Source organism: Adiantum capillus-veneris, chromosome 17 (assembly GCF_014529385.1).
Source record: "Adiantum capillus-veneris isolate H3 chromosome 17, ASM1452938v2, whole genome shotgun sequence".
Taxonomy (NCBI): Eukaryota; Viridiplantae; Streptophyta; class Polypodiopsida; order Polypodiales; family Pteridaceae; genus Adiantum; species Adiantum capillus-veneris.
Genome location: NC_140947.1, coordinates 81,259,503 through 81,272,505, shown reverse-complemented (window position 1 = coordinate 81,272,505; position 13,003 = coordinate 81,259,503). Strand labels below are relative to the sequence as shown.

General features: G+C 50.1%; 1 protein-coding gene across 4 annotated transcripts in view; it reads left to right on the top strand.

Moving 5' to 3' along the window:
* Nucleotides 1-13,003, top strand: part of LAF3 (Amidohydrolase family) — a 168,569-nt gene that overhangs the window by 130,646 nt on the left and 24,920 nt on the right. For all 4 annotated transcript variants that reach the window (XM_086487083.1, XM_086487080.1, XM_086487082.1 and 1 more), the window contains one exon: nucleotides 4,924-5,031. In XM_086487083.1, the coding sequence (XP_086343209.1) occupies nucleotides 4,924-5,031 (108 nt within the window). The remainder of the gene's footprint in view (nucleotides 1-4,923; nucleotides 5,032-13,003) is intronic.

Here is a 13,003-nt window from a genome sequence, read left to right as displayed (position 1 = left end):
TAAATTTGTGGGATCACTCGCATAAGCATAAAAGCATAGATGTGTATAAATTTTCATCAATATTCCATTTTGGGTCACTTTCCATGCAATTTTACGACGCCGTCCATCACCTGCTTTTTTTGGCAGTTTTTGTCCGCATCGATTTTGTAAGCGAGGTGAGTGTGCTGCCATGAAACACTTGGATTATGTACATCACAAAACCAAAATAGGCATCTTATCCTGGATTCATCTAGGTATATATCTTATCAAGTGCGAAAACATGCAAAGGTGCCACATCCAGGGCCACGACTCCCCGAATAGGTATGTACTAGCGACCGCAGTAGCCACCTAAGCATATATCACAATATGTACATGATTTCTTTTATTTCCATGCATCAAAAGGTGTCAGTAGTGAGGTGAATGTTTTTATTTCACACTATGTACGTGCCACGATACGACACTGGTCCATCCAAAGAGCGGACAGAGCAAGATGGCGCTTCTAGATTTGACCATAGGGGAAGAACGGAAAGCTTTACAGTTTCTACAACAATTTGATAACATCTATGCCATGGGGAATTTCTCGGGAAAATCAAAGATTTGTCAAGCCACCGCTTTTCTTAGAGACAGTGCCATGCAGTGGTGAATGTCTATAGCTACCAAGCCTTACACTTCAAGGTCTTGGCAATCTTTCAAGAAAATTTTAGCCCAAGGTTATATGCCTTCAGACATCTTCTTTTCGAGTGCAACTTCTGGTAGAGGGGTATTTTGAAATGCTTGCCACGGAAACCCTAGCAGATTACAACTTGAAATTTTTAGACATCTCTCAACAAGTGTCTCTTCTCGAGGTGATAACCTTGGAAGCCCAGTGTGATTACTATATCTTGGGGCTACCACCATCGCTCTAGGAACACTGTTTGACCAAGCCAGTTCCGATCATTCAAGAGCTTATGGACGACTACAAACTTCTAGAAAAAATCTAAGTCTATTTTTTGGTGCACGTCTCAGAATGGAAACCGAGTCGTCTTTTTGAGCTTGGCTGACGTCGAGAATGCTTTTTCAGTTTTATTTAGCAGTTTTTTGAATTTTGTTTGACAACTTGTTTGAGAAATTGTTTGGGAATACTGTTTGGAATTTGTTTGAAATAGATGGTATCTATTTTAAACCTGTTTTGGTGCCAATTTGAATTGTTTGACTCTGGTTTTTTGACTCTGGTTTTACTACTGGTTTCAATGATTAGTGATTTACTCCCGGGAGGAGTATTGAGGAGAATTGATGTTTGAGAATGCTTGCCCATACTCGTGGCCCGGACCCTTGAGGTTATCTGCGGGGGGAGTATTGGATGTATAAAAGTGTTGCTTTTGCTCGTGGCGCAGACCCTTGTGGTTATTTACGGGGGGAGTATTGTTTGTGTTGTTAGTACTCATGGCGCGGACCTGGATGGTTATTTATGAGGGGAGTATTAAGAAGTCTGAACAATGGTTACTCTTAGCACCTCCAAGCGATGCAGGCTGCGGTCTGGAAAGCAGTTGGTTGTAAAAGGCCTCTTTCTCATGGCCCGGACCGTTTTAGGTTATTTGCAGGAATGATGAGGGAGTCTTTGAACAACGCATGGCCCAGACCGGGATGGTTATTTGCGGGGGGAGTGTTCATTGATGATTGTATGTTGTTATGGCTTGTAACATGCATATGTGAGTATTTGTGTTCCATTGTGATGTGCCAACCACTGAATATTCCTAATTGGGTGAGATTGCGTGGGTATGTAATTTTAGTGCATGGAGACACCGGTTCAAGATCATCGCAGTCTGGGTGTGATGGCTAATCTTTCTATGCTGGATTATCAAGAGCTCCGATCTGGAAGGAGAAAACTCATGGTCCCTCGGAATGACCCTCAAAATTTTTTGAGCTAACTTGAGAAATTGTTGACATGTGAAGCCATTGAGCCACTGAAGACCTTGTGGGTTAGGGTTTCTCGGGCCCAACCCTAGCTGACATGCAGATCCCGGTCAAGGGGCCTAAACCCTAACAAAAGAAGCAACCTAAGAAGTAGTAGTAGTAGAAGAAGTCTTGCCAACTTACAGATCCTTGCTGAGTGGGGCAATTTACTAAAGAGGTTTTACCAACTTATGGGACCCTGTCTGATGGGGCCCAAGTTCTTGGGGCTTAAAGTCAATTAAAATAAAGCAAGGCACACATATAGAGACCTACGCAATCAGATATGGCGTGGCACGAATGTACGGACAATCCCGCAAATCACGCTGATAGTGCCACGTGGTAGGCGTGCGAAATTCCGCGTTTCACGTTGGTGGCGCATACTAAACGGAAATTTGGAATTACGTTGTCAGCTTTTAGTAGATGTTTTTGGGATCAAGGCTTTTGAGTGTGATGCTTTTAGATGTAACTGCTTTTGGGCCTAGGGCCTTTAAATTTGTGCCATGGGATCATTCTCTAGCATGCTCCTGCGTGGAGGTGGAGAGGATGGAGAACCAGTGTTGTACTGAGTTGAAGCAATATCAAGAAATCCTTAAAGGGGCGCGAGGGTCTGGGACCAGTGCTCTCTTGGGGTGGAACTCCTGCCAGTGAGTCGCTACAGCAGGACAAGCCTCTCTACGCGCTATCAATATGTGACGGCCCAGCCGAGCTATGTACTGGGAGAAGGGGTGCCCGGGTGATTGGCGTGAGTGAAGGTATCCCGCCAAAACCATTTCCCTGGGTCCCACTGCACTGGTACCAAAGTGTGGCTCTCCCAAGCTCAAGGCTGCTAGTGTCCTGACTTAAGATCAGCTGGGTCGAGGCCTATGACACGTGTTCTCCCACTGATGCCTACTACTCCGATCTGCTGAAAGCAGCACTCGGCCACCTCTGGTGCCTCGGCAGTGATGCTGTGGAGGTGGCCCTCCCTTCAAACCTCGAAGAAACTGCAGTATCCTATGAAGCCCTGATTAAAATGAGAACCTCCAGTCGCGTGAAGCCCCCCATCCAACAAGGAACTGCCGGCTCCAGAGGAGTGTGCCACTCTATAGGTATAGCCTCTATAATGTCTTGACACAGGGTCTGTGCCCCCCTTAAGCCACGCAATTGAATGTCCTCAGCCTCCTCAAAAAGTGTTATATACAGGCGGGGGGGGGGGGGGGGGGGGGGGGGGGGGGGAGGGGCAGATCCTCCTGCACAAAAGAGGTAGGAGGGGAGGGGTCTGAGGTGGTTTCTTGCTGCAAAGTCTGAAGCGGTTTCCCATAGAAACCCACTTATGTCAAGGAACAGTGGGGCGACCTCCAGGGCGAGGAGCCTGGCCTATCGATGGGTGGCCTCGAACCTGGTGCCATCTCTCCTCAGTTAGGTCATCTACCACTATTGAGGCTAGGTCTGTGGGGTCTCCGAAGCCCCCCAGAGACCCCCGGTTGGAGGGACGGCTTGCTCTAGGGCCCTGTCGTTATGGAGCTGGCTGAGCTCTCCTACGTGCACAGGCCTGCAAGATGGCCATCTCTTTGCAAGTGAAGCGCTGGTTTGGAAGGATCAAATGCTCCACGCCATTTGATCCAACCACCACTCACCCGAGGTAGCATAACCACCTTCGGAAGTGTATGTGTGTCCCGACAACAACTCGCACGATGGGTAACCATGCAGCCCTGGCCACAACTGAAGCTGGCATGCGCGGGGTCTCCAAGACGGTCCCAAACATGGAGCCAATCCTAGAAAGTAAGAGTGGATACTCCCGCCTCAGTCCTAGAAAGCAAACTGAGATGGGACGATCTGCCTCCTCCTCATGCACGTGTGTAGTCGGGTCGAAGCCGTGGTGCCACTATCTGAAGTAAGCTCGAGCCACCTAAATGCCTAGCGAGCTCATCAAGATCACTTTGGCTGCCATCTCTGGAGACTGGTAGTAGCCTCTCCTGAGAATCTGTTCTACGATGATCTTTCTTACTTCGGCGAGGAGTCGGAGTCTTGAACCTTGCCTCTGCTAGCGTGTGCCAACAATCTTGCAAATGACTGAGGTGGCTTGAAGCCGTTCCACCTCGGCCGTCAAGCTCGCTTGCTCTTCTGGCGAAGAGGAAGTTGAAGGGTCGGCTCCACGGTGTTGGATGAGTGGGCTTCAGTGGAGTCCCTCTGGGATGGAGTAGGGGTCACCACTCCGTGTCTACTGCTCTGGAGAGGAGGCGAGGATGCGACGAAAAAGCACTTGCGTGCTGAGGGCAGCCCACAAGCGTTGTTCGCCGAAACAAGAGCGCGGGGCAGGGCTGAAGGGAAAGGGGCTCAGGAGTGGGGAGGGAGAAAGTTGAAAGGGGGGGGGGGGGATGCGGGATGGGGCAGGCAGGTCAGCGCGAGGAGGGGCGAGCAGGTAGGCACGAGGGTGTGGGGGGGGGGCTGGGCAGCTCGAGGGAGGGCAGGGGGTAGCGAGCGATGGCGTGGGAGCAGCAGCGAGCTAAAATTGTTCTGTTTTTTATGGCTTGACAAGATGTATAGCTCTATTAATTGTCATAAATGATCTCCACCCCTCTTATGTTTGTGACTTTTAACACGGGAATGCTTGTACAAATTGGATAAAATATCATCTAAAAGAATATGCTCCTTGGCCTGTGTAATGCAGAGCAATTCGAACCAATAACCAACCTTGAAACCCAGAAAAGAAAAACTCTTTGAATATGATTGTTCTTGTTTGAGGTTTCAGCTTCAAAGGGCCCTAAGAACGAGGGTTGATGGTTGATTCTTAAAATTGTTTTGTGAACATATATTTGAAGTGAGAATTTTGCCTGTAGATTATGTTTCAGAGCTCTCAATTGTGCTATATGGCTTCCTTTTCTGAAAATGCTAATCCTTTGTATCATTTCTTTTTCATAGATTATGTTTCAGAGCTCTGAATTGTGCTATATGGCTTCCTTTTCTGAAAATGCTAATCCTTTGTATCATTTTTTTTTAGTGCTTTGTTACATATGTTTTTGCTGAATGCAGATGGAAGTAAAGCAAACAGGGAAAAGGCTAAGTCAAAACCTGATATTGGGAGGGCTGAAATCATTTGCAGATGGATCTTTGGGATCTGGCACTGCATTATTCAATGAGGTTGTGATCTGGTTACCTTAAATTCGTGATTTTTAGTATCTTGATGCGCTATAATGTCATGTCAGTCACATATCTTTTCTTTCTAAAAGTAGTTTGAGTGGCGTGCATTTAGTGTATGTGAAGCAATCTTGGTTTTTATCACGTCTGGCGAGCATTTTTCCACACGTACGAGGGCAAAGTAAATCCATTGATGAGGAACTCAACCAAAAAAGGCAATGCGTAAACCAGAACGAAAGTATCAGGTGTTAAAGGGTCTTCGCCTAGGTGCTGAGCAATGGATGAACTTCTTGCTTAACAAATACAGCATGTATCTCCATTGGTTAATGGATCTAGGCATCAAGTTCAAATGGGTTTTTGCCAAAAGAAGGGGAAAAGTTTGAGCTTTGGCTTTGAAGACTGTTTTACTAGCTCCATTGAGGTGCTCTCTTTGGTTTGGAGACAGTAAATTTGCAGTGAGCATTGAGGAGAGAAACCTGGATGCATAATTCCAACTAGGAGTGCTTGATTTATGATTGTAAAATATAATAGCTTACCTTTTGAGGGAGCTCTGAAAGTGCTTCTATGAGAGGCACTCATGCACAATTACTGGCAAGTAACAAATTCAATTACAACACAGAGATTCTAATTTAAAAGACAACCGCCCTTTACAATGATGATCTAGCCCCAAGTTGGTGACCCCTTCTGTGTTTGTTTATAACTTCACTGTGCATACGGGGTGAGGCTCACTCTTGACTGTTAGTGACCTGTAAACTACAGAGGTACGTTTACAACTAAAGTCAGTAGAGCCTTTGTATAGGCTCTCAGCCCAAAAGCACTTAAAAACAAAAGGATGTGAAATTTCTTGGAAAAGTGGATGCTGGTGAAAAAGCAGAGCCAGCAATCCGCTACATTAGGGATAAAGGAAGGACACAGTTCGTAGCCCAAAATAGTGCTGGAGAACAACAGAAGCAGCAAGACCCAAACTTTCACCTAAACCGTCCAATACACCTCCACCAATAACTCCCCGCCTACCAAAGTAGACACCCTTAGAGAAATACATGCGATTATCAGGCTGAGGAAGATGTGGTAGAAGAATGATGATCAGATTAGAGTGTGACAAAGAGATGATGTGGCATGCCTAAACCGGACCAGGAAGAGTAGAACCGAACCAGAACTGAACTTGAAGACACAGATTACAACACAGCTGCCCGGGTATGGCAAAATGCTTGTGGCAGTATGGGCATGCTGATGTGTGCAGGCTGCAGTGTCACGGACATAGACAGCAGTTACAGTTGGCGTTGGGTTCACACTTGTGGACTCTCGCTTGGGAAGTGATACTAGTAGTCTAGGACATGTGGCAGACAGAGGGAGTGGTGGTGGAGAGGACACCGTGGCCAGTTTACCGCTACCACAGTTCGAAGAAAGGCGTAGCTGTGTGGTCAAAGATAATTAGGTCAGCCGTTGGTTGCCCTTCATGTTTTGTATATATGCTTAGTTTGTTGGGATTGGGATCTATGAGTCATATGAGTCCAGAGTCTTGTGTCTTTAGTCTAGCACTTGCACACCGGCACTCTCCCTGCACAGTTGGAGCCTTGACACCCCCATTGTACATGTGAGTCCTGGCTTGGAGCTGAGTGTGCTGCCAGCCAAAGTCTGCATCGGTTCTTTGAGCTTAGTCAAGCTTTCATTTGGATTTGGAGTCTGTTGTTGTGTCATTCGAAGTAGAGTCTTGCCTCATTTCGTATTGCTTTACAATGTTTTTTCTGTGGGTGGAGTGAGATTTCTTGCATATTGCACTGTGGAGCAACATAGTAGAGAGCACGAGATAAATCTACAGATGCTCCCATTTTTGGCACGCTCAGTGGGACCTCAACTGAAGTTATATAGTCGAGGAGCTAGCTGGTCTAGTCTCTTGCCTTGGTCGAGTCTGTTGGTCTTGTTTGGTATGGTCTAGTCCGGTCTAGTGCACCCTCGCCCTCGTCCAACCTGGTAGTCTGGTCTAGTGGGTCTAGTCTTTCTAGAATGTTAAAGGGTTTTCTTGCGCGTAGGTTGGGTGGAGCTGTTACTGCCGCACGATGCATACAAGGCGGTTTAAAGACCGACCAAGCCCCCAAGGAGTCCTTTGCACAAAAAGCATCAGCCCTTCTTACCTTGTAGAAGTTCTCCACCCTCCTTCTGCTACCTTGTGAGGCATCTGCCTCAACCAGCTCTTGACCATCCTCATCACCTTCTCAAGCACATTTTCCACCCCTTGTGTTACAACCGGCTCTTGGGCAAGCTGCAATTAATGGAGGAGCTGACAAGCATTCTGGTCAAGGTTAGCACAAAGTTTCCGACTTTCAAAAGACTCTCCACAGAGGATGCAGAAGACCATGTGAGGAGATTTGTATCTCTCTGCAGAGGTAGTGGCCTCAACAGAGAAGAGGCCTACCTAGTGCTTTTTCCGTCAACCTTGGATAGCTTAGCAAACAAATGGTACAGTCAGTTTGCTAAAAACCACTTTATCGATTGGGTGATACTAAGGCAACAATTTTGCGAAGCTTTCAGACAAAGCGACTTTCAAGAGAAGGTTTTCGATGAGTTGGGGAACTTGGTGCTCCAACCTGATGAGACTTTTGCAGAACTCATGACAAGAACCAAAACTCTGGTTGCCAAACATTCCCAACAATCAGGAGACTCATGGTCAAGAAGTGGGTGGAGAAGGCTTTCCAAGGCTTGTCAACAGACGCTAAGGGAGTCTCTCCGACATGAAGCCAGTCTGAATAATTTTGTGGCTGTAGCTACTAGGATAGAAGGGGCAAGGAGGCTATTCAAGTAGAGTCTGCTTTATTTCTCTTGGACAGTGAATCTGACTCTTTTTTTTTCCGAGAAAAAGATCCTTCTATTAGTTAATGAAAGCTGCCCAAAGGGCTACATCCACCTCTGCAAGAGAGGGCTACAACAAACATGATGGGGAGACTCTCCCAATGAAAAAACAGCATATATACAATGGGGCTAAATCAAGAGATGGGAGGAGGGAAAAGCCACACAGGTGGACAATAGTGCCATCTGAGCACCCCCTGGACCATGGAGTAAAACGGCCCAGGGCGCCAGAGACGAAGGAAAGCCTCGCGGCGCTCCCGCATGCGGTCGGAGCTGCCCTGTAGTCCCTCAAGTTGTCCTTTGAGAGTGTGGATCAGCTCTAGCCAAAAGTCACGAACAGTCTCCGCTGGTGGTACAGGGCGAGCCTCAAAGATGCGGAAACAACGGGCCCGCCAGATGAACCAGAGAGCTAGGCCGCTGATGAGCTCCCAACACTCCGCTCTCTCACTGCTCCACTCCTGTGGAGTAAGGTCTGTAGCAGGCTGGAGTGTAGGTCGACCCCCCTGTATCACTATCATCCTGCTGGTGGGAGATAGCTATAACTGAAGTGCCGGGCCCGTGAGGGTGGACCAAGCCGCCGCCCCCCAAGTGTACTGTCGAGCCGTGGAGAGGGCAGGCATCAGCCGAAGAACTCGTAGCCACACCTGCTGGGCCGAGGGGCAGTCCCAAAGACAGTGTCGCTGACTCTCCACCAACTGGTCACAGGCTGTACATGCGGCCGAGAGACCACTATGTACAAGCCAGCTCCCTACTGCTGTGGCTCTGTGTGCAACCAACCACTGGAACAAGGTGACGCGCCTCGGCTGTCTGGAGTCCCACAGCCTCTGCCAAAAAGCTGCCAAGAACTCAACTGTGAGACCCTCCTCCTGCCAATGACGTGCTGCAGCGGGGCGGGCCTCTCTTTGTGCTGCAAGTATATGACGTCCAAGCCGAACAGTGTACTGAAAGAAAGGGACTCCTGGGCGGTCTGCAGAAGAGAATGGGTCCCTCCATAGCCACTCACCAGGATCCCACTGTACTCGTGCCAGTCGACAGCACTCCCAAGCCCATAGCCTCCAGTGTCCTGTCTCAAAAGCTGCTGGGTCAGGGTCTATGACGCAGGTCCTCCCACAGATGCCCACAACTCGGATCCTCTGGAAACAACACTCTGCTACCTGCGGGGCCTCTACTGCAACTCTCTGTAATCGTCCCCCACCCTGAAGCTCGAAGAACAGGGCTGGGACAGTCTCTGAGCAAGCCCTGACTGAAATGAGAACCTCCAGTCGTGTGAAGGCTCCCATCTACCGGGGTGCTACTGGCTCGAGAGGCGTGAGCCAATCAGCTGGAACTGACTCTGAGATGTCCTGACACATTCTCTGAACCCCTCTCATGCCCTGTAGCTGGACAACCTGCACCTCCTCTGACAAACCTGTGAACTCTAGCCAGTCACCTAGAGAGCGCGCTGGACCTGTTGCCATGGGACCCCAAGAAACATGAGGCCGACTCCCGACCAAGTGGCCTCTCTGAGTGCTAACCAAGGGGTTCCAGACGAGGGGCTGCCATAGGCGCTCCTCCGTGCACGTCGGCTGCCGCTGCTCTAGGCCACGCCGCAATAGCTCCCAAGAACGAAGCAAACTCACAGCGAATCGGTCCTCCAGTCTCCTGCTCAAACCAACTCGACGCAACTCTGTAAAGATCCATCTGGTCGAAGGTTGCCAAGGGCCTCCTGACTGAGGCACCCTGGCACGAAGCCTCTGCAACAAGAACTCCTTCCAGGGCTCCTCGCCTGGAAGAAGTCCTCTGACGACGAACTTCCCAAGAAGGGCTCTGCTTTGCTGTGCTGGATCAATGATCCCAAGCCCTCCCTGAGAACAAGGAAGAGTGCTGATCGACCAAGCCACCTTGGCTCGGGCAATCTGAGTGTCGCGACCAGACCAAAGGAAGTTCCTGATCAACCTCTCTACCTGGCTGATGCAAGAACTCGAGAAGATCCAGCAAGAAGTGATGTACCACATAGTCGCCAACAACACCTGGTTGGCAACTACTACTCTACCTGCCAGCGAAAGTCGTGCTGAGCTCCAATGTAACAGCTTTCTCCTGATGGACAGGAGAAGAGGAGCAATCTGCTGCTCGAGGGACAAATCCAAACCAACTTGACAACCCAAGTACCGAACTGCAGTCCCTGGAGGAATCCACCTGAAACCCTCTCCTGGCATCCAATCTGGCACAGGAGCACTACCAACTGAGAAAGCCACTGTCTTTCTCCAGTTGATCAGTGCGCCCGATGCACAGCAGAAGGTCTCCAAGGCCTGCCCACATCTGTGTAAATTGGCCTCCTGGCCCTCTAAGTACAAGGCTGAGTCGTCGGCAAACTCAGCGTCCAGAAGCTCATCTCCCCGTATAGGGAGTGCTAAGCCCCTCAAACCAACCTGCTGTGACACCAAAAATCTGCTCATCGCCTCCGCATAGAACAGAAAGAGAAAGGGGGCAAGAGGACAACCCTGTCTGACCGATCGTGTGAGCATGAAGCGCTCACCTCTACCTCCTGCCAAAAGCACCTGACTGTGGGCCTGCCTGTACAAAGCTGACACCCCTCTGATCCAAGCCTCTGAGAAGCCCATCCTACGTAGCGTGCCCTCTAGAAAGTCCCAGTCAACTCTGTTGTATGTCTCTCAAAATCGAGAAGAAGAATCACAAGGTCCTCCCCACGGAGCCGTGCAAGGGCAGAAGCCTCCCAAAAAGTGAAGATGTTGTCAAGGATACTGCGTTCCTTGATAAAACCTGTCTGAGTCCCATGTATAAGGCTCTCCAAAAGTGGCTGAATCCTCAAACTCAGAGCCTTGGCAAGAATTTTGTAGGCTGAGTTGAGAATGGTGATGGGACGCCACTGTCGAATCTCATCCAAGGAGCCACCCTCCTTTGGAATGAGGTAGATCAGGCCCTCACTCATGCTATCCGGCATCACTCCTGTGTGTAGAATGTACTGAAAGGCACTACAAAGATCTGGGCCAAGCACGTCCCAGTACTCCAAGAAGAAGGTGAAAGTCAGCCCATCCTCACCTGGACAGCTACCACGAGGGAGGGCCCTGAGGGCCGTGTGCAGCTCCTCAAGCTGAAGAGGTAACTCAAGCCTCTGCCGCATCTCCTCAGTCCCAAGACAAGGCATCTGTGCCCAGACCTGCTCCCTGCATGCATCCTGTCTCTTTGACTCGGGCTCAGCCGACAGTAGCTCACGGTAAAAGTCAGTAGCAACTGCACGCATATCCTCTAGCTCACAGACAACTGACCCATCGGGTCTCCTCAACTGATTGACCTTGGCATGCGAGTGCCGAGGTCCCACTGTCTCAAAAAAAACACTTGTCACTCTGTCACCCACCTGAGTCCACTGAGATGCCTGTCGGTGGAAGGCAAACTCATGGCGCCTCTCCTCTGTGCAAGCAAGCTCCTGTCGAGCCTGCTGTAGCTGCTCCTCCAACCATGGACTGTCTGGATGCTGCTCCTGCATCCTCTGTAGTGAAGCAATGCCTCGTCTGAGACGCTGCTCCTCCTGTCTCGCTGCAGCCCGTCGAGCCAAAGACTCCTGGAGAAAGAAGTGGCTAAGCTGAGCTAGGCCTGAGGCCACTCTGTCTGCAGGTGGAGCCTGGCTGTCCATGCCCTCTGTCCATAGAGCCTCGACCCTCTCTCTGAGTGCTGAGTCCAACAAGACCCGCTCTGGGATGCGAAGCATCGTGCTCCCACTCCTCTGCCTGTCTGCCACTATGAGGATCACTAGTGCATGGTCCGAGAAGGATGTCCTTGCCAGGATGCCCACTGATCCCCCCAAGTCACTGAAGTGGTCACTAGTGTAGAAGCGATCTATGCGCGATAGATTCACTCCTCCCACTCTGCGGTCCGATCTAGAGAAGGCAAGACTCTCTGGAGGCCTCACAAAGCCAGAATGCTGCCATGTATCCGAGACCCTCAACGTCATACAAAACCTCTCCCAAGCTGCTAACTCGACTCCATGCAAAGTAGCATGGCTGCCTCCGATCCTGTCGGAAGGGTCCTCCAACATGTTGAAGTCCCCTCCTACACACCACTGGTCAACCTGTGGCAAAGACTCAACAATCTGTGACCAAAACTCTGCACGAGCACTCGCCACATTGGGCGCATAGATGTTCAGGAAACCCACAAGGCTACCCTGAACCTGCATAGTAATCCACTGAGCCCTGCCTGGTACAATAATCCCTCTGCCCACAATGGCCTGCTGTAATGAGTCCGCAATAGTCATACATACCCCACCCTGGATGCCTCCAGGTCCAAAAGCAGCTGACCAAAAGGTATCATAGCGTCCACGCAAGATCTGACCACATCGCCGAATGCGGCTCTCAGACAAATGGTGCTCCTGAAGCATAAGGAGATCAATCTCTCCTCCCACAAGGCAACGCTGAAGCTCCTGACGCAATCGGCCCCGCTGTCGCTGAAACTGGGGCCCACCTAGTCCCTGCACGTTCCACGAGACGATCCTCATGGGGAGCGAGAGAGAACAGATGCTGCCGCAGCAGCAAGACGAGCTATCTTCGAAGCAGGCTTGGATGGGGAGTAATCCGCATCCGAGCGTCCTCTAGATAGGCGAGACTGCAGTGAGTGCCTGGTCCAAGCCCAAGTAGAGCGAGCCGTGCGTAAAGCAACCTCCTCTGTCCAGGAGTCCTCATGAATGAATACATAGCAAGGCAAACACTGCGTATCAGCAAAAAAGTACACCACAATGTGTCTACATCCTGCAGAATCTGGGGGTGTCACTGCAAACTTGGCCAGTGGCCACAAAGTCTGCAGCAAATCTGTAATGCCAAGTTCTCCCATGTGGTGAGAGAACGCGAGAACCTGTGTGTGCAACCATCCCACCACTGAGTCGAGGGACCACTCTGTCTCAGTCCTGCCACATAGGGGGAAGGAGAAACCAACTGCTGAGTCCAAGGTCTCTGTCCCCCTAGCGGCGAGGAACAAAGCGTGGACTCTGAAGCAGGCTGCCTCGTGGTCTGCTGCAGAATTGCCAAGAAAACGAGTAAACCCGTAATCGAAGAAATCCCAGCGGCGTCGGAGGTCAAAGCTCGTCAAACCACGAGGGATAGCTGCAAGAGGAGAAGTCTGAATCTGCAGTGGGGGCCGCATG